General features: G+C 48.5%; 11 protein-coding genes and 3 non-coding genes across 14 annotated transcripts; 4 read left to right on the top strand and 10 right to left on the bottom strand.

Annotated features, from left to right (window-relative positions):
* Positions 1-8: 8 nt before the first annotated feature.
* Positions 9-1,491, bottom strand: LAG1 (sphingosine N-acyltransferase). The gene has a single exon (XM_019128321.1). The coding sequence runs from the start codon at positions 1,467-1,469 to the stop codon at positions 267-269; it is 1,203 nt and encodes a 400-aa protein (XP_018986514.1). The 5' UTR covers positions 1,470-1,491; the 3' UTR covers positions 9-266.
* Positions 1,492-2,314: 823 nt separating this feature from the next.
* On the bottom strand, positions 2,315-3,324 carry BABINDRAFT_160577 (uncharacterized protein). The gene has a single exon (XM_019128320.1). The coding sequence runs from the start codon at positions 3,263-3,265 to the stop codon at positions 2,513-2,515; it is 753 nt and encodes a 250-aa protein (XP_018986513.1). The 5' UTR covers positions 3,266-3,324; the 3' UTR covers positions 2,315-2,512.
* Positions 3,325-3,622: 298 nt separating this feature from the next.
* Positions 3,623-3,695, top strand: BABINDRAFT_t139. The gene has a single exon. It is a non-coding gene; the product is annotated as a tRNA-Arg (tRNA).
* Positions 3,696-3,848: 153 nt separating this feature from the next.
* On the bottom strand, positions 3,849-7,295 carry BABINDRAFT_160576 (uncharacterized protein). The gene has a single exon (XM_019128319.1). The coding sequence runs from the start codon at positions 7,199-7,201 to the stop codon at positions 3,989-3,991; it is 3,213 nt and encodes a 1,070-aa protein (XP_018986512.1). The 5' UTR covers positions 7,202-7,295; the 3' UTR covers positions 3,849-3,988.
* Positions 7,296-9,232: 1,937 nt separating this feature from the next.
* On the bottom strand, positions 9,233-10,063 carry BABINDRAFT_26217 (uncharacterized protein; the record flags this gene model as incomplete). Its single annotated transcript, XM_019131376.1, has 1 exon — positions 9,233-10,063. A coding segment is annotated over one exon (831 nt), but the record flags the coding sequence as incomplete, so codon positions are not given.
* Positions 10,064-10,538: 475 nt separating this feature from the next.
* Positions 10,539-12,630, bottom strand: BABINDRAFT_160574 (uncharacterized protein). The gene has a single exon (XM_019128318.1). It carries the CDS (start codon positions 12,409-12,411, stop codon positions 10,837-10,839), a length of 1,575 nt encoding a protein of 524 aa, XP_018986510.1. The 5' UTR covers positions 12,412-12,630; the 3' UTR covers positions 10,539-10,836.
* Positions 12,631-12,933: 303 nt separating this feature from the next.
* On the bottom strand, positions 12,934-13,015 carry BABINDRAFT_t107. Its single transcript has one exon. It is a non-coding gene; the product is annotated as a tRNA-Ser (tRNA).
* A 652-nt stretch (positions 13,016-13,667) lies between these two features.
* On the top strand, positions 13,668-13,749 carry BABINDRAFT_t140. Its single transcript has one exon. It is a non-coding gene; the product is annotated as a tRNA-Leu (tRNA).
* A 252-nt stretch (positions 13,750-14,001) lies between these two features.
* BABINDRAFT_174960 (uncharacterized protein) lies at positions 14,002-15,600 on the top strand. The gene has a single exon (XM_019130980.1). It carries the CDS (start codon positions 14,204-14,206, stop codon positions 15,482-15,484), a length of 1,281 nt encoding a protein of 426 aa, XP_018986509.1. The 5' UTR covers positions 14,002-14,203; the 3' UTR covers positions 15,485-15,600.
* Positions 15,601-15,678: 78 nt separating this feature from the next.
* Positions 15,679-16,170, bottom strand: BABINDRAFT_33953 (uncharacterized protein; the record flags this gene model as incomplete). The annotated part of the gene is made up of 2 exons (XM_019131661.1): positions 15,679-16,058; positions 16,122-16,170. The coding sequence occupies 2 exons, from the start codon at positions 16,168-16,170 to the stop codon at positions 15,679-15,681; spliced, it is 429 nt and encodes a 142-aa protein (XP_018986508.1).
* Positions 16,171-16,404: 234 nt separating this feature from the next.
* ALD6 (Ald6p) lies at positions 16,405-18,434 on the bottom strand. Its single transcript, XM_019128317.1, has one exon. The coding sequence runs from the start codon at positions 18,179-18,181 to the stop codon at positions 16,583-16,585; it is 1,599 nt and encodes a 532-aa protein (XP_018986507.1). The 5' UTR covers positions 18,182-18,434; the 3' UTR covers positions 16,405-16,582.
* Positions 18,435-19,707: 1,273 nt separating this feature from the next.
* Positions 19,708-21,773, bottom strand: BABINDRAFT_160571 (sphinganine-1-phosphate aldolase). Its single transcript, XM_019128316.1, has one exon. It carries the CDS (start codon positions 21,468-21,470, stop codon positions 19,722-19,724), a length of 1,749 nt encoding a protein of 582 aa, XP_018986506.1. The 5' UTR covers positions 21,471-21,773; the 3' UTR covers positions 19,708-19,721.
* A 112-nt stretch (positions 21,774-21,885) lies between these two features.
* BABINDRAFT_160570 (uncharacterized protein) lies at positions 21,886-23,458 on the bottom strand. The gene has a single exon (XM_019128315.1). The coding sequence runs from the start codon at positions 23,198-23,200 to the stop codon at positions 21,956-21,958; it is 1,245 nt and encodes a 414-aa protein (XP_018986505.1). The 5' UTR covers positions 23,201-23,458; the 3' UTR covers positions 21,886-21,955.
* A 625-nt stretch (positions 23,459-24,083) lies between these two features.
* BABINDRAFT_160569 (SDR family oxidoreductase) lies at positions 24,084-25,355 on the top strand. The gene has a single exon (XM_019128314.1). The coding sequence runs from the start codon at positions 24,240-24,242 to the stop codon at positions 25,089-25,091; it is 852 nt and encodes a 283-aa protein (XP_018986504.1). The 5' UTR covers positions 24,084-24,239; the 3' UTR covers positions 25,092-25,355.
* The last annotated feature ends 161 nt before the right edge of the window (positions 25,356-25,516 follow it).

Raw genomic sequence — 25,516 nt, 5'->3', positions numbered from 1 at the left:
ATTAGTATTATTAGTATGGTGAATATAGACAAAAAGGTAAAATAATGTTATAAATAACGGTGCCCCGACAGCCGGGGACTTTGGAGAAATCTCCCATTTCTCCGTGACAAAAATATGGTCATCTATTTGGTAATGGTAACTGAACGCCTTGACAGCTTCGTAACAGTCCATAATCAACTAGAACTTCACAGAATTATGCTTTGGCGGTTCACAACATGCTCTGGCGCTTCACAGCATTATAATCCATCATTTAGCGATAGATCCCCTCACTCGTTCTTCTTCTCGCCATCAGACTTGTCTTCACTCTCTTCATCCGATCTGACGTCCGCCACGACACCGACAAACACAATTCTGTACAAAATTCTAAAGATTAAGAACAACCAGTAGGCGTTGACCAACTGCAATGCGGCAATCAAAATAAACACGATCGGTTGCGAGATCCAGCACTTGTACTGCTGGGTCTCCCAGTTCAACTCCCACAAGCCGATAGTCTTGAAGGTGGTCAAAACGGACCACAAAATCTTCAAATTGAGATAGTGGCGCATGTAAATCCACACACTGACAAAGACAGCAAAGAACGGCGCGGTCCCCCAGTGGTCGATGTAGTTCAACGTCTTGGACGTGGCAAGGAAAAAGTCGGACACATCCATGGTGATGTAAACAGCGACACCCATCCATGTGAAGTGGAAGCGGTAGGACAAGCCAATCAACAAGATGGTAACAATGTGGTGCAACACAAGCTCCTTAAAGTCCTTGCGCGGCTTTTCGACTTGGAGTGCGAGAATGAGCGACTGCTGGCACCAGAAGGATGCCTGGAACAAGTAGTAGAACTTGAACCAGAATTCGTGTTGCTTATGCGGAAAGTTCTCATAGAAGGCATCCGTGTTGAAATACCACAAGTCTGGCGCGTAGTTCTTCATGACTAAAAGCCCGAACGGCCCCATGGTTCCGTAGTAGAGCATCGAATAAGTCTGTTCCATGAAACGGTTCAACTTGCCCTCCTTCGTGATGCCGAACCAATTGACCGCGATCGGTCTCAACACCATTTGCATGGCAAATTCGCGGAAAAACGTGAAGAATACAATGAAGAACGCGACAAAACTCAAGTCCTTCAATCCCTTCCCGTACTCCTGCGGCTCGGTGCCCGGAATGGCGTACGACAATGTGACGAACTGGTGGAGCGGGTTGGTCTCAGTGTAGTTTCCCGACAACAAAAACATGACCCAGACAAGTCCCAAGATGAACAAAGGCGGCAACCACGTATAGCGCGTACTGAGCTCCTTGAGGGCTACCCCAATCTTTGCCACAAGGGTGTAGTCATTGGCGTCCTCCAGGGCCAAGGCGGCTAATCTCTCAGACTTGTGCTTGCTGGAGCTAGGGCGCGACTTCATCGTCGTGAGCGACGGTGTCGTATTATCCCCCAAATTAATGTTCCCCACCGAGGTGGAGCGGTTACGGCGTTGCGACATGATAGATGAGAAGGAAGCGAGGGAAGTAGAGGGAGAACCGGCCGGGTGGTATTTTAACGCGTCAAGCAAAAAGTATCGAGAAGGGCTAAGTCGCACACGACCCGGGATTCTGACGTGGTAGGGTGCGATTTCGCGGTATACTGAAAAAATAGGTTGCCGGGTTCAACACAGTGTAACTGCAGAGTGGTGAGGATTCACAAAATTGTTTGTTAAAAAATAGGTTATATTCATGGCAACCATCTAATTTTTCTAGTTTTAGTTCCTTTCCTTTGTAATTAATACAGGGTGGCGGTAAGAGAGAGTAAAAGGCCAAGCCGGAAACAGCTCTCGAGACCGGAATGCAGACGAGTTGTGATAGTCTGGGGTTTCATCCCTCGGAAATAGGGCCATGAAAAAAAAGCCTTCCTTACAGCTCAGAGCTTCTGGAGCCCAAATTAAATGGATAGAATCAATATGACTTGGGTCACATGAACCAATAAAAGCGTACCAGGATTACTTCCGTGATAAGCTTGTTTCGAATCAAGCCACTCATGTAAGTCGGCTGCTGCCTGCGCAGAGCGAAATATCCGCACGGTTATCACGGTTTATACCAGTTCATCTGGTAACTGCCTTAAACTTCTGACTTACTAACCTCCAGATATATTAATCCTCAATCTTACTAACCCTCCCAGTTTTCGAAGCTATTGAAACCCATTTCACGTCGCAGTAAGGGCACCAGAATTTCTCGTATGGAAACTGAATTTGACATTTGCTAAACGGATTAACCCGTATTATTCATTTTCTATAAATACTTGAAAACCCTTTAATTTACAAGAGGCATTTCTACACACATAAAATCAACACATTCTATTGACGGTATAACCCGGCATTGTACCGGTGAGCTATTGGTGAGGAAAGAGGTTAAAGACCTGGAGAGATGGAAGGTCTGGAAACAACCAAGACGAATGCACCACTATTTCCCTTATAATCAGCAGGGCACCCCACGTCTTGTGATCCATTCCAAAGGTTCAACTTGAACGCAAGCATCAACCTACACCTCCCTCTTACTCTCTCTTCCAACGAACCATTGGAACCAGGGGTTGGGACGCTAAATAGATACCCCCAACTGAGTATCTTGTGTTCCAGTGGTCGATGTACGAACACAAGGCGGTGGATAATGCAAGCTCTCTGCACATTTTGGTTTCGTCAATCTTCAAGTTGAACCCAGCGTGTCCAGCAGGAATCACCTCGCCGATGCGCTCTCTCACTTCAGATTCCTTCTCCCCCAAGTTGTGCACCCTCTCCAAAAACTTTCCTTGTGTGGTCCATTGGTAAGTGTGGCCATCCGCCAACTCAAACACACGGTAGCTGTCAATCGCATCCACTCTGTGATTAAGCACATGCCATCCCAACTCGGACGCCGGGACCTCCGGAGCTCTAATCAACAAAACGTTGGATCTCAAGCCGGCTCTGACCGCAGCTACCGGCTCATCTGCTCCGTCTATCCCCGTACCAGTGATGTCACTAGAATACATTTTGTACGCGCCCTTAACCGAACGTGATCTCACAAACCAAAAAAGCTTATCGTTGTGGTTGGTGGAGCCGTTGGCGCCTGAACCCTCGGCCTTGGTATCGTAAACATCGTAAATCTTCGACCCAGACCCAAAACGGTGTCTCACCGCGTACTCAGAAACGTTCTCTGGCAATTCGAGAATTGTAGGGATGTAGCGTGAAGCCCGGCGGTGGGGATGAAATACAAGCGCCTTGGCCCGCACCACTGGTCTCATAATTGGAGAAAGAATAAGTTCAATTGGCATCTTAAAAGTCGGAATGAGGTAGCAAAGAAACAGTGCTTGATACGATTTTAAAGATGGAGGACTTTCTAGGCCAGAGTTTGCCTTAAATATCACGAACCCGGTTAAGAAACCAGCCATATGTGCCAAACGCGTTTGTGGTGGTTCCAAGGGCCGCACGAAGGCGTATGCACACAGAATTCTGGGCTAAGAGGCTATTCTCCAGGTTAGGGACGTCGCATAGCTGTCAATACTTTTCTACTGACATGACAGCTAGCCACTTCAGAACTAAGTGTTAGTGTCTGGGGGATATTTTAGATTCAAAGGTACACTTCAATAATAGGCATTTTAATATCTAACAGATAGTCATGACGGGAAAATGCCTGCGTAGCGTAATGGTTAACGCGTTTGACTTCTAATCAAAAGATTGCGAGTTCGACTCTCGCCGTGGGTTCTACTTTTTAATAATCTGAGCTGTTGTTTTGGCTATAAAAATCCAACGGCAAAGAATAATAAATTAGTCCCATAGGAAGATACTCCTAAGCCTGTTTGATATACACCTTTGTCCGATCCCATAAACAGTCAAGCAAAGCTACACTACAAGTCCCTCATCAAGTGGAAATGATTGCCAGCGTTTACTCTCCGCTGAATTTATCTCCCGCTAGTCACTACACAATGCAAAGCTGCACACACGTTTATAAAATAAGGGAGTTCAAAAGAGAGAGAAAAATCGCTTATAGTCCTCGCCTAGATATAGAACAACTGCGTTCTTCTCTTCTCCAACTTGCTGACGCTCTGTTGCATCTTCAATCTCTGGATCTCTGCCTGGGCATCCTCTTCGCACCAAATGGCGTTATCAATCACGTAGTAGTCGGCGTCAATGTGCTTGTCACAGCACATACAGGTCAAGCAGTGTAAGTGGAAAACGTCGTTGATCTCGTTCTTAATACACTCCCCTTCCACACCCTGATGGCAAACGGTGCACAACGAATGGTTCAAGACGTGGTAGTGCTGGTGGCAGTAAGGCTTGTCGCCAAATACGTACACCGCAATTGTCTTGTTGAACTTCAAGCCGCACTCGTAACAACTGAAGCAACCCCTGTGCCACTGGCCAGATAACTCGCCCGTTGTGGAGTAAATTGGCTTTCTCTCAATTACCTGCTTGCATTTGCGACACGGACCCTGGCCGGAGGGGTACTTCTCTCCAGCGGCCTCCATACCAAGCTCTACGGCTTGATCTCTATCGCCAATAGTACGTCTTGGCGGAATGTCAACGTCAGCAAGGGTGCTGTTGAATGAAAGATTGTAGTCGTCGTTGCAAGTGTTTTGGGTATTGTAGTCATTGTTGTAGATGTTGTTGTAAACGTTATCTTTGAACTGAGGAACGTCCCTATATGGATCAGAATAGGAATTGTCTCTAGCCTCTACTTTATAGCCATCTTTGTGCTCTCTATGATCTCCGTGAACCTCCTGGAAAAAATCTTCGTAGGGTTGGGTGTCATAGCTAGGATCGTAGTCCACTCTTTGCTCTTCTCTCAGGCGATACTCTCCGTTATCCTGTGTTGCAGTTTTGCCGTACTCGCTGTGAGCGTAAGGCTCTCCGTGGGAGGCATTTCCCAGATCCGAGGCGTTTCCTAGATCTAAGACGTTTCGGTGGGAGTTGGCAGTAGAGGTGGAGTTGTTCCTGGACTTTCCAAATGACAAAGGCTTCACTGGAACGTCAAAGTCAAAGCTGCAAGAGGTGCCAAACGTGGTATCTGCAAGATTCTGGTACGGATCTTCAAGGGAATTTTCAAACAGTTCGCCAAAAGCGTCCACCAGCATGGCAGATGGAATTGGGGGAGCGCCAGAGCCAAGGGACGACCTCTCAGTCGCATCGGATTGGTGTTTAGCGTGAATCAGAGTCAGTGGGAGCTTTGAATCAGGCAGGTGGACATCACCACCGGTCAAGACACCCTGTGGTTGGGTGGGTGGATAGAGGGGCTGCCTAAGAAACTCATGGTCCATGGTTTTAAGATTGGCCGCGTTGTCCACGCTGAAGGACGGAATGTTGCGAGGTTCCACAATCGAAAACTCTGGATCAGAGTTATTGAACGAAGGAGCATCGTTATGGGACCTCACATTTTGAAGCCCTGGCTCTTCACTGCTGTAGATACCTTCGGCTACAGGAGCCAGAGTTGCCAAGTCTTCGGATACCATAGCCGTATCAGGAAGAGATGCCTTTGGGGTAAAATCTTCGGGAAGTGGCATCAAGGCGGTGTTGAATGCCGCTGGATATGGCACCTTTACCTCCCCCTTATCGTTGCTTTCTACGAGCACCGCTGGGAGAGGCGGAGCCTTGAAGGCGCTGAACATATTCCCGTCGTCGCCTTCAGCCCCTTGCGAGAAGTGCTTGCCTTCAAACAAACCCGGCATCGTTTTGCGCTTATAGTCACCACTTTCAAACTCGTTTTCGTTGTCACTCTTGGACAAAATCGAGCTCACCATGCTGAACGCACTCACACGATTAGTTTGGTCCATCCGAGTATGGGCCGGCTCCAAGTTATCCACCGTCAAATACAGGGGTCTGTGATCTGCCGCGGGTTCGGCCAATGGTTTCTTGTTTTGGTACAACTCGCTCTTCAACATGTCTAAATGAGCGTTCAAGTCAGTTTCCTTCTGGAAGTTCCTGAACTGCTGTTCGACCATCGACCCGGTGTCAGACGGAGAACGCTCTTCAATAGGGGCGTTAGGGCGCAGGATGTTGTCTTGCTCGTTGGTTTTGGTGACACTGGCACTGATGCCATAAAACATGCTACGTTCGGCCGGAGGGGGGATAGCACCGACTGCAATGTCGGAGACAGGGTATGGGGCGGTAGAGGGGTATGGATCTCCCGCTTCTTTGCTTCGTTTACTCATACCACGACCCATTCCCTGTAGCGTGCGCTGGTCAGCGGGCAAGGAAGCAGGAAAGTCGCCATCATATATCGTCTCGTCAGCCACGCCGTCTTTGAAAAAGGTGTCGTTCATCAAACGCTGAGTGATTTCGTGAGCGGAGTACTCACCGTCAAAGGTGTGCTCGCTCGGCTTCGCCTCAAAGTCGTCCGCTTCAGTGATGCCCGTAGAACTGGACACCCCAGTGTAGTGCTGGTGCTTAGAGTGATCTGGGGAAGAGGACGCGGAGGAAACAGAAGATGTCTGCCATACGTTGCCCGTGCTGCCCGTGTTGGACGAGCCTTGGCTGTTCTGGGGTACGTGTATTTTCAATTCTTTGACGTTCTTTTCAGCGTGGCCAGGCGGCTGGGCTTTACTCCTCAGATACGGGTTAAATTGCGATCTCTGGGACTGGGTTGCCGGGACGGAGTCCATTGTCGAGGCTGATAAGTTGGAACGGTCCTCTCTCGCAGCGTTAAACAAACTTGTTTCGGGAAGAGTCTCCTGAGTGTTGGGGAACACTCCGGAGATAGGCGATGGAGAGGGGGATGCGGAGCCTGAGACAGCAAGAAGGTTGTTATTATGTGGGTTCGGGCTGGAGACTTGCTTCGTTCTTCGGTACAGGCTGGAGATGGAGCGACTTCCGCTCGGCTGGCTGCGGGGAGTTGGGTTATCGCTGTGAGTTTGGTCTAGACCTTGACTTAGATAGCCCTGGGATTGGCCATGAGGGCCTGGCTTGCTAGGTTCACCGAGTTTGGAGGCGCTCACATTTCTCAACAGAGTTGGCGTCTGAATCTGTTCTTGCAGCGTATTTGTCCTACTGACGCTGGGGGATGAGGCAATTCGTGGGCTGGGATTTGGCGATGAGACAGACCTGGAACTCAGGTTGGATGAGTTGGGACTCTCTCTTTTGAAGATTTCGAACCCTGCGCGTTCATAAACACCTCGATACCGCTTGTCTACCTTCAACGGAGGGAACGCCGAGTGGAAGGTGGTCTGTGTGGTGGGAGACTTTACAAACTCCGGAAAGGAGTCGAATAAGGCCATCGTGTCTTGTACTACGCCAGTAATGGTCAGTCAATTGAAAACAGCTTTAGATAGTCAAGAGGTGTATTTTCAGATAAGAGACGTGGTGGGAAAGAATATCATCGCGATAGAATCTCGTACGCATGTCACAACAGAAAAATTGCTGCGGATCGTCAGAAAACGTAAGCGCGTAGGCAGCTGCGAAAACCCAGTACGCGTGTACCTTAAATTTGTATGCACGGGGAAAGCTGAGATTCTAAAGCGGTTGTTTAAGTCACCAAACGGGGACATGCATCACGGCATAAAAAAGTTGCTCGATCAGTAATTATCTAAGAGGGTGGCGCCTGGTTGTCTAAATGAAGTACAAAAAAATTATTGATTTGGAACTGCTTTCGTGGCCAACGAATGGCTCTTGACTGGAAGTCAATTTCCTATTGAAATACACCACCCACATCCGCTTACTGAGGCTTCTCAATCGGATCGCCCCTCTGGCTCTAAAGTCTGAGCGTATACCAGGGTAGAATAACATTGGGGCCACACATACGCCGTGACGCGTCTAAACGACCCGAATCGACAGCATGCCTTGCAGGATGATGTTTTCATTAGAAAGTTCACTTGTCTCACTGCTTTATTCTGCTTGTTTTTATACTTTTTGTTGGTTATGTATACCATTTTCATGCTATTTAAAGTAGCAGCATTGCACTTCCCTCATGTGCAACCAAGCAGCGTTTAGTATAGGTTGCCATCCTACGCCTGTACTAACCTCGAACGCGTTCAAGCGTGCATCGCGACAGGAGAATTCCCTCACAAAAATAAGTGCACGTGAGAAAACAGGCACGGCACGGCACGCGACCCCGGCAACCCGTCAGGTTAGGACCAGGGCATGCCTGCACTTGTCAGCCGTGATCGAGGGAGTAATCACAAGCTTAATATAATCAAATGGTCTCATTTCGCACATAACTTTCCACGCGTAAAGTCTAAACTACGATATATGATGGGTTGACTAATGCATTGAAATCAGCTATTAATAGCATGTCGCTAGGAGGTGCCCGTTCTGGAATCCTGATATCGAGACAAACGGCCGAGACCCATTTAATAAAGTACAATCACACCATGAGGACTATATAGGCTCGTTTTGCTTACCCCTCAGAAACAGGTGTTTACATTCCGATAAGCTTTGATGAATGACAGTCTATTTACTGGTTATTTTCCGCATGTGACAAAAGACAATAGAAAGTATTTGAGACAATGTATCTTCTTAGACCGTCCCAGGGTACTCAAATTATCGGTTATTGTTCAGTACAGGTACTGTGATACGCAGGTTCAAGACAAGGTAACGTTTAATCGGTTGGGCACCGTCAAGGCTTTACCTTGGTACTACCATTTGCTCGGGGATGAGGTTGCTACCAACTTTTTACTATGGAATAGTCATATCTCTTTCACCGAGGTTTGATGCTTGGGAATATTTCACCTCCAAGTGACACGTATAAGCGTGTACAATGTCAAAGAGGGTTTCCATCGTTCGCGTGTCGGATATTCAAACAGAAAGAAAGCGATACTAAGCCTATATAGCTATGGTGATCCACCATTCATCAAGCTCCAAAGAACCAACACTAAAGTCTGTCATAAACACGCCCGGTGACGTGATACGGTGGAGCGAAAGCAATGGGGGTAATGAGGGAGTGCGAGATCTGTCGATAAACATACGGCTTGTAGCACTTTCCCCGTTAGCGAATACGTCAGGGTTTGAATACCTACGTCACAGCCTAAACAGCGGAGCTTCCATCAACTCCTTGCCCCTCAAGTATACTTTTATTGTTATTAAATTTTGCCAATATACTACGCCCCCAAATCATTGTGACGAATTTCCTCGTCATCGCTCTTCACGACACTTCTTTCCTCTCGCTCATAGCTCTCATCGTCGCTAATCAAGAAATTGTTGTCGATGCTGCTGGGGTCATCATCAAAGGCAGTGCTGTCCAAATCAAACTGCGACGGGTTGCTCCCACCGGCGCTATTCAACGTCTGCAATTCTGGGTTGAAGAAACGCTCATTCCCAGCTTCAAGCTGGTCGTAGAGGTCAAACGAGCCGGCGCCGTCGGACGGATGGGTCAGCTCAAACTCCTGGAGCTTGGCCTGCATTTTCACATAGATGATGTAGGTGGTGGCCGTAGCGGCCAATCCCGTGATCAAGATGGACAAGATGTCGATCAACTGGGTGGAACTCTCGTCGGTTTCCCCAATATCCTTCAACTTCGAACCAACAAAGATATGAATCAACAACTTTGGCGACGTGATCAAGCTCGCAAGGAAGTAACGCATCACGGAAATGTCTGGGATCGCAGCCAAGGCGCCATTGGACAAGGAGTATGGTAAGGGGCACAACCGGACCAAAATCAACAACGTAAGACGTTTATCCTCACGCATGATCGCGCTTAATGCTGCAAAGTTGCGATTTGTCTTGACAAAGCCCTGCGCGCGCTCGATGAGAAAATAGCGAAACACCACAAACGAGCAGAGCGAGCCCGTGACTGAGGCGGACGCAAGGAGCGGCCAACCGTATGGAAAGCCATAGATCATGCCGGTAAGTGTGGATAACGCACTGAAGCCGATCAACGGTGGGAACCCCACAGTAAAGACGAGTGCAAACATGATAAGGCGGCCCCCGCGCATCTTGGCCCAGTGCGCGGACGAGTTGATCATAACCTCGAGGATTTTCTTATGGAAGATGAGAACAAGGAGTCCCACGGTCCCGCCGAAGCAGAGAATGAGCACGATTAAGCAGCGGCGCCACATAGGCTGGGCAAAAAACCATGCGCTGGTCTTTCCAATGAGCGCGTTAAGCGACTCGGACGTTGCACCCAAACGCGACAGGTAGTTGTTAAACATGAACAGCGGCAGCGGCGGCAGTGATGACGGCAATGGGCTCTGTGCGTATTGGATATATGGCTGAGGTGGCGGTGTGGCCAATCTGGGCATCTCTGGGAAAGACCAAGGATGTGCCAAAATGCAGATAAGGGGTACGGTAGTATTAAGTAGGCGCCGTGTAGGTGTATTGTGGATATTACCAGGTTAAGCAAAGCAGAAACAACGGTGGAGGTGTAGTTATGAGAGGTCAATGATTTTGACACGTTGTAGCGTAAAGTCCATCTATGAAATAAATTGTAATGATGGTTAGGAGCGCACACGTAAGCACCGCCGGAAATGGCGGCTCGCTTATGCGTGTCGGATCGGGCATGCTCGAAGGCCGATTTTTACGTTTGGAAACAGGTCCGCATAAGCGATCCGAAAGGTTTGAAATTGTGGCACCAAGGTAATATATTAATAGACGACGTTAAAAAGTGATATTTTTGCCTCCCAAATGTACAAAATTATCGTATCGCCTGTTGTTTAGGTGCCTTCCAAGTCTCAGGAGTGGGATAACATGACGGTAACAGTGGTATTAAGTGCCCATACGATGTCCCAAATACTAAATTACGACACAGCCTTTAACTCCAGGGTAAAGGGCTAAGGTGGATACTGATTAGATTCTGGCCCCCGTTATGCCTTTGTTAGTATCTATCCACTATATATTCGACAGACGATTGGGTGTACACAGCATCTCCATCAGTCTACCTTGTTATCAGTTTTTATTCATTAAATCGTAATAAATATGTTTAGCTACCCTCCAGACCGAATTTGTTCAAACGAACAAATGCGTCAGTGCCGTAACCCCACAAGGAAACCAACTTCAAGTCACCGCCAAAGTGCTGTGCGTACAACTTGGACAACGGTAACCCGTAGCCCAAGCCAGCCAAGGGTGCAGCCTTGCCATCCTGGAGGTCCTGGTTGGGGTTCTGCACCAAATTAAACACCTCGTTTCCAGAGTTCGGGTGAGTCATGGAGTCCACGGGGAACTGCGAAATCTCGTCGTTTGAGACGGTGGTATAAAAATACGACGAAATCTTGGACAATTCCGATGACTTGATGCCGCCACCACGGTCGGAAATCTTGATGAGCACGTCCTCAGTACCGTTGAGGACGGTAATTTCGATTGGCGGAATGATGTCCTTCCGGAGTGTGTCGCGAACCCGTGAGCTTCCAGTCTCACGCATTTTTCCGTCGCTGCTGATTGACGCGTCGTTGTAGTTTTCCAATGTCGCGCGCATCGCGTTTTTGACCAACTCAAAGAAAATGTGCCAGAGGTGCGCGGGCACGCACACCGTGCGGAGGTCATCATCGCAGTTCAAAATGATTTCTGGGGGGTTCAAGCCAGTCCAGTTGATTAGCGTATTTTCGGCGGAAGTAATCGCGTCGTTGAGGATATCGTATATGCTCACGTTGGTAGCAATTACCCCAACGTTTCCGTTGCGCTGCAACTCTTTGAACTGCGCGCGCGACACCTGCGCGTAGCTGAGCTTGTACAACGATTGGTGCTGCGAAACTAAGAAGCGCGTGGAGATGCGCGAGCGGTGCAATGCATTGAGGTACTCGTGCGTGCGGGTACAGTTGTCGATCTGGCACTTGCGAGCGTACTGCTTGGGACGTGTGATCTTCATCTGGAACAACTCCTGGTTGACCTCCTTGAAGAGCGCAATCAAGTCATTGCTGTGGTCCGCGAGAATCGCACTGAAGAATTCCTGGCAGAGCGCATTGTAGCTGTGCACCTCCTGGGGATACGCGCGCACAGTGTCCGAGAGCGTCTGCCGCAAGTTCGGGTCGAACTGTACGTGCGCGGGGTTCGCGCGCGCCACGTTGGGCGCCACCGCGAACGAGCGCGTGTGGAACATGCCGCTGAGCCGAGCAAAGAGGCCGGGTGCGGGAACGGCCGATACCACGTTCATGCTGCTCAACACCTGCGATGCGCTGAGCTCCAGTATCACCGGCTCCGGACCAGTTTCATCTGAAACCCGTGTGGTGAAGTACATGCCCGCGGGAGAGCTCTGCGATAAAAGCCGCGCCTTCATCTCGGGCCCAAGAAGGTGGCTGGACTTCTGCTTGAATTCAAGAATCTTGTGGAACGTATGTTCGTACGAGTCGGCCAAGTTGCGGAATGGCTGTTTCACCGTGAGCTCCGGCGGCGGGTTTCGTAACAACTGTACGCGGTGCGCGAGCATGATGGGGATTTCGTCAAGAAGAAACTGTGAGGAGCGGTAGATCTGCGGCGTGCTCGGCGTCACGCCGAACTTAATGAGCTGCGAGAGGTTCACCTTGGACGGTTTAAACCGCGCAAAGCGTTCGATAGTAGGCATAGCAGACGCTAAAGGATGGTATCCAAGAATATGCTTCCAAGGTATCCTGAGGGATCGCTAGCAAGAAATGATGTAGTTGAATATCTTGGTTGTAAATGATGTTGATATGTATCCTGGTGGATGTTAGAGGGTGATTCTAGGGTGGCGCCTCGTGGTCGTATCCTAGAGCGATATCTCTAGGTAGTGTATGTCCCTTGCTTCGTGGTATCACTTGGGTAGTTGTATCCCTTTCTATTCGTATCGCTAAGATTAGGGTACTGTAGAGTTGCCGAAATCGAAATAGTTCGATCAACTTTTCAGGCCCAGAATGAAAACAAAAAAAAATAAAAATAAAAAAAACCAATACCTTATACTGTAAAGGCATGACGTTGTCTCCGAGCCCCTCGTGTTTCCCCGGCGATAGCCTTCCCCCAATATATGCAGGAAGCTAGCACTCCCGGCGCGGGTCGGGTTGGCGGCATATTTCTCGCATGATCGGCACAACCGAAGCGTCTCGCAGAGATGCCATGGAATAAAAAATATCGACAACGGCAGGACTCGAACCTGCGCGGGCAGAGCCCAAAAGATTTCTAATCTTTCGCCTTAACCGCTCGGCCACGTTGCCTTGATATTTAGTCTGTCAGGGTTCCAGCGCCTGTTGGTATTCCAGTCGGGGGGTTGTAATCAGTCATTGATTCACAAGTTACTTATCGTGATCTTCCACAAAAATAAAGATAATATTAAAACCAAGATCATTCTTAGATCTGGAAAACTACTTCCTTATATAGCTTTCTTCGGTGCCTCATTTGCTTTATGCGACAGGATTAGTTTCAGATACTCATTATCAAATAATCCTAGTAGCCTCAACTGGAACCTCATAAGGTTCCTGAAACAACTCTCTAACTCTGACATAGTCTTGATATTTAGTCTTCATGGATAGACTTGTACCAAACTAGTTCTGATCTAATGTTCCATTGGTTAGGGCTAAATGCGGTTCTGACACTTTGACCATTATATGACCAGTTATTCTGTCCACTGACAACTGAGAAATTTACTATTCCACCTAAAGTCCCTAAAATTAAAGTAAATTTACCGACCAGAACAAAAATAAATGTGGCCGCTTACCCATACATATAACTAACTGAACAATCAGGAAATATCCTTGGCTTCATACTTAGAGTAACAGTATGACATCCCGGTGGAACAGGCAACTATAGCATTCATCATGAGAGTACAAGGCAGATGTAATCATAATAATTTTCTTAAAATTATATAGTGGCCGTTTGGCCGAGTGGTCTAAGGCGTCTGACTCAAGATCAGATCTCGTAAGAGGCAAGCGTTCGAACCGCTTAGCGGTCATTATCTTTTTTTTTTGTTCTGTTTCGCCCCGCTTTGATACTACTCAGTCTGTCAATTTTATCTTCTTAATTGGTACTTGCTGTGGTTTCCACCCTTACTACATTGTCTGTTTGTACTCTGTTACGCCCGCATATGCACGTCGGCGGACGCATTAAACGTAATGCATCAGAGGCCTCACTCAGAACCGTGTTCCGATGCTAGGTCCCAACTAATTATCGAGTATTCCTAACCCCCATTACATGTAAGGAACGTTTTTATTGTAAATTTCCTTATCTTTTCTGCTAGGCTCAGGTGACATCATTATAGCCGTCGCACCTTGCTCACCATTTGCTTACAAGATACACAAGCCGATATAATTTCTCCAGATACCATGCTGAAAGACAGATAAGGACTCTGGCATCCCCATCTTACTTCACTCAGAAATAGCACACCAAAGTATTTCTCGCTCAGCACCATGCCTCTTGAGCTACCCCTTTTCCAGCACGTTCCTGATGTCCGTGCGTCGTTCGAGGGGTTTTCGTTCGAATATGGCGGGCAAGGCGAATTCGAATTTGCTACCAACCTAATACCTGTGGGAAAAGAAACCCCGGAACTAGACCCACCAGTGGTGTCGGAAAGCGATGTCAGTCTTGAAGCCAGCGTAACCCCAGATCTTGATTTGAGCTTGAACCTATTCGATCTCGATGAGCTCGGTTTAGTCCAACAACTCGATGAAATTGATGCCGTTTTGAATGTGGGATTGACAGTTGCCCCAAGAAGCATTCCTCAGCTCCTTATTGTCCCGCCACTGAAGGATACTCTCTTTGGTTCTGTCAGGATGTATGACCAGGACGCTTCGCACAAACGAATCTTGGAAGAGAATGCTCGGCCCCTCATGAGGGTGGTACACCTGGCCTGCCCCACTTTCCCAGTTACACACAAGAGAAGAAGGGTGAGCGAAAAATCGGATCCCTTGGCTCCTTTGTTGGAAGCTCTCACCGAAAAGAGTACCTACAAAGTATTTCCGCATCTGGCCAAACCCCACCAAGTTTTACATTCGTACCAAAAGAAGCTCTACAGCTACATGGCGGGAAACCTTCTTAGACCACCACCTGTCATCCATGAAAATACAAAAGAGCGGCCAAATATGGTGGATACATACTCTTGTCCACCATTGGCGAGTCTCTCGTCGTTGAGAAGACGCTTAGAGCACACTTTTATTGATCCTGGTACTGTGGCTCGGCACTTTGTGTTGACCCGGCTCGAAGCGTCTGCGGAGACATTGTATGAACCGGCTTACAAGGCAAATCCGGTTTTGGAGCCCCACAACTCAAAAATGACCCTCGGCTTGTGCCCGTACTGCCCAAGTCCGTCGTGGTTTTTGATGTACAATTCCACGTACGCCCACCACTTGGAGAATAACCATGGGATTTACAAGAGCAACAGCTTTGTCCCTGATACATTGTCGCTTGCAAAGTATAGCTATGTCAATACGGGTGGTAAAACTCGGAAGGAGAGCCTTTTCGAGAGAGATGGGGTGACCTGCCCCCAGTGTAACCAGATTGTGCTCTTCGACAGCAAGGGTTACACGCTCGGCTCCGGAAAGGGTGATGTGGAGAAGTACATCCCTTACTTGAGGCACTACAAGAAGCTCCACAAAACGAAAGGCAATACCCTTGTGGAGTACAAAGTGCACGATCTTTATCGGGACCTTGACGACGCGCTTGGAAATGGATATTACTATCCTGCTATTTAGCACTAGACTCTATCCGCTTCTGCATTCTTCCTTTGCAGGTTCAGTCGTGGTGTAGCTTTTTCAGGACTACCCTAGTTGCTGCCCTTGGCACCAGTCGAGATTTAGCTTAATCGGACCGTATCTTATAGTTTAAACTTTTGTTATTGAGTATAGTACAGATGTGGGGAATAAATGGGTAAACTCTTTATGAAGGTCTACCACTTTTCTTCCGGGTTCTTCTTGAACTCCTCGTAGGCCTCCCAGTTGAACAAGCTCAATTCCGTCTCGTTTTCCACACCCAATTTGTACACAGACCTTTCGTCGTCTAACTTCAAGACCAAGCCTTCATCGTCTTCCATGTTGACAACCAAGTTCATGCTCTTGGACTGGTGAGCATGGTTGTACACCTTCAAAGTGTCGTAGACCACGTTCCTGTAGGGGCGGTAGGCACCCTCGGTGTTGATCTTGTCGAGCATGAGCTTGTGTAGCTTCTGTGGGGTAAGTTCTTGAAGATTTACATCCTTCAATATCACGTTCTTGACATTACGGTAAGGGAAGGATTTGATGATGCGGACAGTGATAATAGAGTCCGTGACTCCGAGGTTAGTTCTTGGGCTTATGAGGTTTCCCCAGGGTTTCTAAATAATGAGTTACTTACTTGGACGCACAGAGGAGGTAAGTGGCTCTTCGAGGTTGAAGTCTGACATTTTGTTGAGGTTATAAGGGAACGAGAAAGATCATTGGAGCAGCGGGTGACCTGAAATCTTGGGCTCCAATCTTTGTGATATTTTTTCCTTGGGCAATATGCAGGAAGCGATGTTTAACGGTGACCAAGTTGTTATCTGAGTGAAACTATTGTCAAGACGGGTGTTTAAGCATATGGTCGAAGATGTTGAAAATTTTAATTAATAACCATATTTTTTAGTTGTATTTATCTTCATACGAGTTCCACTTCCAGCACGAAATATGTACATGCGACATCATTTTGCGTATAAGCTCTCGAGCCAACTAAAGTTCACGTCTATCTTTTATCGTAATTCATCTATCCAGTTATAATCTGTCCTTATCCCATTTATAGTTTATCCCATTTATTGCTTATTTTATTTATTTCTCACGAACTTATTCGTGGATCGGCATGGAGGTAGATGGCGCCAGGATCTCGTCGGTGGAGAAAGACCACAAACTGGTGATCGCCTTTGGCTTAGTCAAGAACATAATCCCAGCCTTACCGTAGAAGTTCAAGTCACCCATGAAGGAGGCTCTGGAGCCAGAGAAAGAAAAGAGTGGCAATGGGACCGGGATTGGAACGTTGACACCCACGTTACCCACATCAATGTTCTTGGTAAAGAACTGAGCGGCGGCACCGGACTTGGTGAAGATGGAAGTACCGTTACCATAACGGCAGGAGTTGATCAACTTAATGGCCTCCTCCAAAGTATCCACGTTGACAATAGTCAACACCGGCGCAAAGATTTCCTCGTCGTAGCATCTCATGCCCGGCTTGGCGTTAGTGATAATGGTTGGGCCTAAGAAGTTACCCTTGGCCAAAGCAGCCTGTTCCGGCTTCTGGTCTCTCCCGTCGAGCAAGAGCGTGGCACCCTCGGTCTCGGCGCTGGCGATGATTTCCTTGGCTCTGACCAAGGCTTGTGGGGAGATCAAAGGACCCAAGTCACTAGAGGTATCGAACCCGCTCCCGATGCGGAACTTGGCAGCATCCTTGGCCACATCCTTAATCCACTCCTTTGGCTTGTCACCCACAGTGACCAAGACGGAAATCGCCATGCAGCGCTGGCCGGCAGCACCGAAGGCAGCACCGTTGACCGCGTTGATAAAGGTCTGTTTGTCGGCATCAGGGAGGACCACCATGTGGTTCTTGGCCCCCAAGTTGGACTGCACACGCTTCCCCAATGCATGGCCGCGCTCATAGATGTACTTGCCGGCCTTGTCGCCACCCACAAAGGTGATGGCCTTGATTCTTGGGTCTTCCAAGAAGGCGTTCACGGTCTGGTGCTTACCGTGGACCAAGTTGATCACACCAGGTGGACACCCAGCCTCGGCACAGATCTCGGCGATGATCATGGCGGCACCTGGTGCTCTCTCACTCGGCTTGATGACGGTAGTGTTACCCGTGACAATGACCAATGGGATGGTCCACAACGGAATCATCGCTGGGAAGTTGAATGGGCAGATGGAGCCAATCACACCGATTGGCTCTCTGATCATCTTGGTCTCCATATCCTGGGCAACCTCCAACGAGACCCCCTGCAACTCAGAGGTGATGCCGCAGGCAAACTCCGCGACCTGAATCCCTCTCAAGACGTCACCCTTGGCGTCGGCAAACGTCTTGCCCTGTTCAAGTACGATCAGAGCGGCGAGTCTGTCCCAGTTCTTTCTCAACAACTCGACAATCTTGAAGGCAATCTGCTGTCTCTTGATGATCGAGGTCTGCTTCCACAGTTCGAACGCTTCGTCCGCAGCGGCGATCGCAGACTCCAACTCAGCAGCCGTAGACTGTGGGACCTTGGACACGACGTGGTTGGTGGAAGGGTCGTGGATGTCGAACCACTCAGAGGAGTCCGACTTGAGGAGTTTATTATTGATGAAGGTGGGTGTGAGGTAAGGCTTGTCCTTGGCCGAGGTGTGGCTGGTCGGGTAGGACGTGGTGGTCGTGTTGAGCTTGATGGTGGACAAGCTGGCGAAGGACAATGGCTGGGCCATTGGGCGGACAAGTCTGCCCGATCTGAGAGAGAGTCTTGCGTACATGACGTGGATGGGAAAGGATGAGGAAAAGAGCAGTGGGGGAAGGGGGAGAAGTTGATCGGTAGCTGAGGGGTTTATATACAAATTTACGGAACGGGATCCAGGAGACGTGGGGAAGCCTCACGGGTAATTTCTCTTCGCGTGCCACGACTCGGAGTTTATTAAACGCGGGGCTACGAGGGAGAAAAAAAAGTATATCTCATATTTCCTCCCATAACCGCTGGCGGCTAGCACTGCATCTGACAACTTGCTGGCGTGGCTGAGGGGCTAAATTGACGTGAGGGGGGCTGCATGGGGAGGGGAGCGGATGCACGGCACGTGGATGTGCCCGAGAAATGTGGGGGTTTCAGTGCAGGATAAAGAATCTAGGTTGACCGGTCGTAGGACTCAGTGCTGTTGGTGAGGGAATTCAATTATCCATAGGGGAATGCTGGTGGGGTTTGAAAGGGTTACGGTTGGGGTTCCTGAGAGGTACCTTTTTGTGGTGGTGAACTGTTCCCTGACCACCAGCGCTTTTGGTCCGAATTGGGTAATTCGATGCGGGCTGATAAGGTGCAGTGGTTCGGACTCTGCCGTAGGAGTCAGAACAAGCTATACGACCGATATCTATACTGTACGAGAAGGGTATTCAGATAGTGTGCACTAAAGTCAGGATACCCACTTATTTGGCGAATGTGCTGCCGTAACGGCCCGTAAGTACCTCAAATAAGGACAAGGCCACGTCGCAGGTCTATATCTCGTTGGACCCCGATCATATATAGCAGGTTATAGGGTAACCAGGTCGTAGCGCTAATTTTTTTATCTTGGACCACTATATAGTCTAGCCTGCACCGGTCTAGTAGTTATCGATAACATCTAGGGTGGTGGTATCGGCCAAATCGCCGTCCAAAACAAAAGCATAATAGATTTTGTAACGAAGGTAAAAACATCAGCACAGCATTTACGTAGCAATATATGTATAACGATATGTATATATTAGTGCCAGTCATGTGTCGATCAAGGTAAGGGTAGAATTGGCTGAGGCTAGAAAGAATGTACTGGCTTTCGGGCTGGGTTCTATGCCGGAAGTTGGTCTTCCCCCACGTATGCATGCGGCATGTTCCGGAGCCGTAGACTGGTGTTTCAGCTATCGAAGAATCACTAACGGGGCTTGATTGATAAAGCGTTATCAAAATAAACGGTCCTGATTAGCATACTGGTTGTGTTCAGTTATTCAAGATGGTCGTATGGCCAACTTTGAGATCGAAATGCCGTTGAGATTTATAAGGTAACTTGCCAAACTCCATGGTCATTTTGGAAACCCTCATGTTTGGAAATCTTTATATTTCCTATGCTTATTTCTACAAATATCATTAAGAAAAGTAAATGTCCGTAGATATAGATTAGAAGTACACAAAAATCCACCATGCTTACCTTCTATTGGCATCTCTTCCATTGGCACATTTTCCATTGAAATCTCTTCCGTTGTCTTCTCCTGTGGCCTTCTCTTTGAACTACGTCACAACTCTCTGGAAGACCCATCGGTACACACATCACACTTGTACAATGTGTCTAAAAATCCCACCACTAACCGATCAATAACACCGGTCGTGGTGACACTTCCCGCAACCCCGTAGAGCGCGGCAGTGTCGCCCAGAGGCTTCGTCTTTCCACCGATCCCCTCCTCTACCAATGCATCCACGACGCTCTGCAAATCTGCAACCAATTCGTGGATCACCGGGGAACTCAACCTGGTAAACGCAATGTGGACGGCCGCGGGTGTCTGCAACGTGCTCAAGTGCCAGCCTTTAGCCGACATGGCGTCACTCAACTCGTAGATGTTAAGACTCGCCAGCTCGGCAACGGTGAAGGAAACCACCGAACCAAGTGGGTCTCCCAACACGCGAAGCTGTGGAATCCGCTGCACCGCCGCCTTAAAATCTCTGCTTGCCTGGATAATCTCCTGGGCCGATTTGACGTACCCGTCTTCACCGATGTTCATCATCGTAGCCCAGCAACCCGCCATCAAGGCGCCCGGTCTAGAGCCTGCCAACGTTGGCGAGCCGTACACCCCGCCGGACCATTCCACATTCACATAGTACTGGCATTCGCGCATTTTGTTGTCACGGTACATGATGACTGACGAGCCTTTCGGCGCAAAGCCGTACTTGTGGGTGTCGCAGGAGATAGAGGTGACCCCGGGGACCCTGAAATCGCATATTGGCACGTCGTGGAACCCTGCCTTGTTCGCAAACGGTGTGATAAACGAGCCAAGACACGAATCCACATGCAACGGAATATCATACCTCACTGCCAAGTCGCTCATGCCCTGGATGTCGTCGATGATCCCGTGCGGAAAGTTGGGAGACGAGCCGCAAAGAAGCACCGTGTTGCGGTTGATCAAGCGCTTCACCTGGGATAAGTCAACCTGCATCGTCTTTGGATCTACCCGCGCCTTGTGGAGCTTAATCCCGAAGTAGTACGCAGCTTTGTCCACACCTGCATGGATTGTCACGGGGGCGACAATCTCCGGACTGGAAATACCCTTATACCGCGCCCCGTACACCTTCGCGGCCAAACACGCAAGCAAGAGCGACTCGGTTCCTCCAGAGGACGAGGTTCCGCAGGCCCGCACTGGCGCGTTGTACATATCCAATACCATCGCCACGACTTCGGACTCCATCTTCCGGACCCCTGGAAACACGTCGGGATGTAACTGGTTCGCCACACAGTTCTTCTGAAACGCCTGTGACTGCAAGGCAATAATGTCGTCACCACCGTGATACACGGCTCCGGAAACCTTCCCAGCCTCCCACGCGGAGTGTTTTAGCTGGGACAACTCTGTAAGAGTGTCAAGCACTGTCTCGGTAGGAATCCCCACTGCTGGGAGCTTGCTGTGACTGCACAAGCCCGGAGCACTCACAATCAAGGAGCCCTCGAGGTTAGCAATGTTTTTGGCAACCTCCTTGTCAACTCTCGCCCGAGCGAGCGGTGAGGCGAGGAACCAGCGAAAGAACGCACCGGTCCACGTTTTGCGCGCTCTTTGCAAAACCGTCACCGGGCCGTAGGCATAAACTTGCTGTACAAGCGGTAACACCACGTAGAGCACTATGCGGTACACGACGTAGAGGAAAATTACCTCCTTTAAGAGCACGTACCGCAGTTGGTGGCGCATCTCGTGGTAATAGTGAACGGCGTCTTCCTCGAAAACGCCGAGTTGCAGCGCAATGTCCAGGGCTTTCAAGCGGGAAATGATGGAATCCAGCATTGTAGAATAGGTCAATAGGATTGAATCTTGTAAATTGATGAAGAACTGAATCGGACGAGAGATGTCAGGAAGCTTCGAGTTGAGCTATAATTGCGAGGAGCGGTAATTAGTTAGTGCAGGAGATATGTTGGTAAAGCCCGCCGGCACGAGTGTTTTGCGGCGGAGGTGATGATCTAAACAGGCAAAGCTGATGGATATACGGCTTATTATTTTTTATGGTAGCCGCAAAGAAATAGCCAGCGGCTATTCTTACGGGTTAAAACAACCTCTGAGTACTGGTAGGGTGGAAGATCCCCGAGGAGGCTTCGGCATGTATAGGCCGCTTAGCCGAGGACTGAAGTGTATCGGCTAACCTACACGGGTCATAAATCTAAAATTACAACTGAAATTCAGCACCAAAAGCTGTAGATATAAAACCGAGAGTCCCAATAAACCCATATAAAACACCCCAAAAACAAAAAAAATAATGGTGCAAAAAAATACACCTAAACCAAAACACTCGAGACAACCTTCAACCATTCCTCTGGGATCATAACGACACCGGATAAACCCATAGACAAATAGTTCATTTCGAAAACCCCGATGTCTCCACCAAACACAGCGTTCTCCACCGCCTCGCTGTTCAACAATCTGCCCGCCAAACCGGCCACAATACCTTTAGAATCAATAGGCAACTTGGTCAAGTCCACACTGATGGGAATGATACTGTCAACATCAGACCCAATGAATTTGTTCTTCCCACCAAACCCAAGCTTGTGCCTCACCTTTGAGGATTTGGGGAGAAGCAAGGAAATGGACGACCCCGTGGTCTTGGTGATGGCAAAGTACTCCACAAAGGAATTAGGAACGGACGGGTTGTGTGCGGCAAGAGCCTGCGCTGAGAGAAGAATCACTTCGCGGGCATTTTGGCGGCCTGGTCTGGCACCAGTGAGTAGTAGTTTGGCGCGCGGGGAGACCAAAGGCTTGATACCGTGCTTTGCGAACAAAGCAAAGGTCTTGGTGGCCAAATCATCAGACTCGACAGTAACAGGCTCATGTTTAATGCCAGCGGGGATCGGTGAGGAGGTAACCAAGTCATAGCCCTTGGACAGCAAAATCTGAACAACCTTGGCCTTAGAAGCTTCAGGGATCAAGATGATGTCGGCAAAATGCGTGGACAAAAAGAAAATGGAAATGTCTGAATCGGAGAGCGGCTCGGTCAATTCCAATACTCTCTTGTTATCAAGGCCATCGGTAACTACCTGGAGAGCCAAGTATGCTTCCTGGAAGAGTTTGGTGTCAAAAGAGCAGGCTGGTTCCTGGACAGAGGTGTTCAAAGGCTGGGTAAAGAACTTCGAGATCAAGGCTGCGGAGCAGATAATGGTGCATTCCGACGGGGTGAAGGCGACGTGTAAAAACGGATCTTCAATTTCCGTATGGTCTGGCTCCGGTATCGAGTCCTTGGAATTGCAAGCAGAGAGATCTGTTGTGTATGCGGGAGTGGAAGCTCTGGAATGGGAGTTGATAGACGGCACTGAATTGGAGGTGGCATCGGACTGGTAGCCTTCTTCTTCGTCCTCTCCTTCACTCTCGCTGTCAGTAGAGTCGTCTTGTGCATTGTCAGCGTCACCAAGTTTATCTGCTACGTAGTGCAAGAGCTGCAATACTCCCAGCGAGAAGAGCCAGTATTTTTCTCTGGGGATAGATAGAATAGATAGCGGTGTGTCGTATAGCTGTACTTGTGCGTTCATTGTGATGCGTGTTCTTTTTTATTGGAGTGGGACAGTGTCAATATAGTTGAGGAGGAAGTAAGGGGTAGTTAAACTTGCAGGCGAGAAAGCTTTTTATATATCCCGTCGTCCATCTAGGGTTCACGTCAAGTATGAGTAATCCCGTGCATGCATACGCGAAGTTTTTTTTTTTTCCCACACGATGTGTCACAGGGGCATTAAGCTACATCCCCTGCACGTTATTACTCATTGCTCCACGTGCTATTCGGCCATTTAGCGCGGTAAACACTCTGATCGCATATCCAAGACGTCTAACCCCTTCCAGAGGCAGCCAAGCCGGTGGAATTTCTTAGAATCGGAAGGGTTTTTTTCGCTACAGCCGCACGCACCATTTATGGCGAGTTAAAAATGCAACGTCGGAGAAAAAACAGAGTCTGTATTGTGGCTCGGGTGGACCGTAAGACAGTATAGAGTCATAGTTGTGGACCACAGTAGAGCTGGAATTTTCTTCCACCTTTCAAGCTTTTCTAGCACACGTAGGAGAAGGCACGTTTTTGAAAGGCAGATAAGATTGCAATAGAAATCCTTTAGACATCGAAATGGATTAATGCACCACCCCTTGACTTGCAAGTCCCAAATATGGTTTAAAGGTTTTGTGAGGGCAATTTCACCAAGCTCTAAGCTTTGCCAGATCTGGCAGCCAAACCTTTTACTTGTTTGCGACGGAATTGCAACCATGTGATGAAAGCCTTGGTTCAATTTCATCAGCATGCACGTGATCCATATAACAGCCCTTTAATGATCATGTATGTCACGTGATTACCAGTTTATTGATTATATAATTGGGGTAGATTACGCGAACCCGAGAACCCTCTACAGGACATATCTACGCTGCCGGACAAACTGCATGGCAGCCGGGGATGGTGCATACATGGTGGAAAACTCTCCAACAATCCGAAGACCTACCCCAACTTTTCGCTTCCTTATAAATATCCCTCGCTTCTCCTAAACTCTGCAAATACTCTTTTCTCTGTCCTTTTAGTTACACACCTTATATTCAATGCCAGAAATTACCAGTCACATCAACAAAGATCTCGGCCCCTTGCCCCGTCCAGACCCCCGACTCCCAGAACACGTGCTTGAGTTGTTTTCCTTGAAGGGAAAGGTTGCCTCTATCACCGGTTCCTCCCTGGGTATTGGTTACTCTGTCGCGGAAGCCTACGCCCAGGCTGGGGCTGACGTTGCCATCTGGTATAACACCTCCCCCGCCGATGACAAGGCTGCTGAATTGGCTGCCAAGTATGGGGTCAAGTGTATTGCGTACAAGTGTGCTATCGGAGACGCTACCGATGTCGCCAACACTATCAAGCAACAGGTAGAAGACTTTGGTACCATTGATATTTTTGTGGCTAATGCGGGTGTTCCGTGGAGATCTGGTCCTTTGGTGGAATTGGCTGGTGGCGAAGGGTCCGATGCCGCGTGGCACCGCTTGGTAAACATCGATTTGGACGGTGTTTACTACTGTGCCAAGAACATTGGTAAAATTTTCCAAAAGCAGGGTAGTGGTTCCTTCATCATCACGGCTTCCATGTCCGGCCACGTCGTCAACGTTCCTCAAAAACAGTCTGCGTACAACGCCGTTAAGGCTGCTTGCCTACACTTGGGTAAGTCCTTGGCCGTGGAGTGGTCGCACTTTGCCCGTGTCAACACTATCTCTCCGGGCTATATAGTTACCCCTATTGCTAAAAATATCCCACAAGAAAGAATCGATAGTTGGTTGCCGTTGATCCCAATGGGTAGAAGGGGTTTACCACAGGAATTAGTGGGTGCTTATTTGTATTTGGCCTCGGATGCCTCCACTTACACTACTGGTACCGATATCATTGTTGATGGTGGTTACTGTGCTCCTTAAAACAGACTGGTTATCGACTCTCGATATCTCAAGTTACTGGAATTTGGTACAAAGATTCTTGATAAATATGGACCAAGGTAGAGATTTACCGTTGCGTCTAAACTAGAGTGAGCTTGAGGAAGAACTGTGTCCGTGGTTGAAGATGTACACACACTCGATCCTCTTACAGTCCGCTGGGTTGAAAAAAGTGTGTTTTCGTATATGGGATCCCTGTATTGAGCTTGTGTATGGAATTCCTAAAAATATTATAAATGGTCTTCAGTGTAACTATGTTTGTAATCTTATGAAGATAAAGATAAGTTGGATATTGTGCTATTATCCAGGTAATTGATCGCGTCTAAAAGCGTAGAAGGCTAGGTGTCAAGCTCGTGAAAGTCTCTGAGAGTTTTTTGCTCATATTAAGCACGTTTGATTTAGTTTCAATA

The sequence above is a fragment of the Babjeviella inositovora genome (genome assembly GCF_001661335.1).
Source record: "Babjeviella inositovora NRRL Y-12698 unplaced genomic scaffold BABINscaffold_3, whole genome shotgun sequence".
NCBI lineage: Eukaryota > Fungi > Ascomycota > Pichiomycetes > Serinales > Babjeviella > Babjeviella inositovora.
The sequence above is the reverse complement of the archived record's forward strand: the minus strand, read 5'-3'. Positions and strand labels throughout refer to the sequence as shown.

Coding starts and splice junctions, on each gene's coding strand:
- BABINDRAFT_160571 (XM_019128316.1), bottom strand. CDS start 21,470: ATGCTGGATTCCATCATTTCCCGCTTGAAAGCCCTGGACATTGCGCTG.
- LAG1 (XM_019128321.1), bottom strand. CDS start 1,469: ATGTCGCAACGCCGTAACCGCTCCACCTCGGTGGGGAACATTAATTTG.
- ALD6 (XM_019128317.1), bottom strand. CDS start 18,181: ATGGCCCAGCCATTGTCCTTCGCCAGCTTGTCCACCATCAAGCTCAAC.
- BABINDRAFT_160576 (XM_019128319.1), bottom strand. CDS start 7,201: ATGGCCTTATTCGACTCCTTTCCGGAGTTTGTAAAGTCTCCCACCACA.
- BABINDRAFT_160577 (XM_019128320.1), bottom strand. CDS start 3,265: ATGCCAATTGAACTTATTCTTTCTCCAATTATGAGACCAGTGGTGCGG.
- BABINDRAFT_174960 (XM_019130980.1), top strand. CDS start 14,204: ATGCCTCTTGAGCTACCCCTTTTCCAGCACGTTCCTGATGTCCGTGCG.
- BABINDRAFT_160570 (XM_019128315.1), bottom strand. CDS start 23,200: ATGAACGCACAAGTACAGCTATACGACACACCGCTATCTATTCTATCT.
- BABINDRAFT_160574 (XM_019128318.1), bottom strand. CDS start 12,411: ATGCCTACTATCGAACGCTTTGCGCGGTTTAAACCGTCCAAGGTGAAC.
- BABINDRAFT_160569 (XM_019128314.1), top strand. CDS start 24,240: ATGCCAGAAATTACCAGTCACATCAACAAAGATCTCGGCCCCTTGCCC.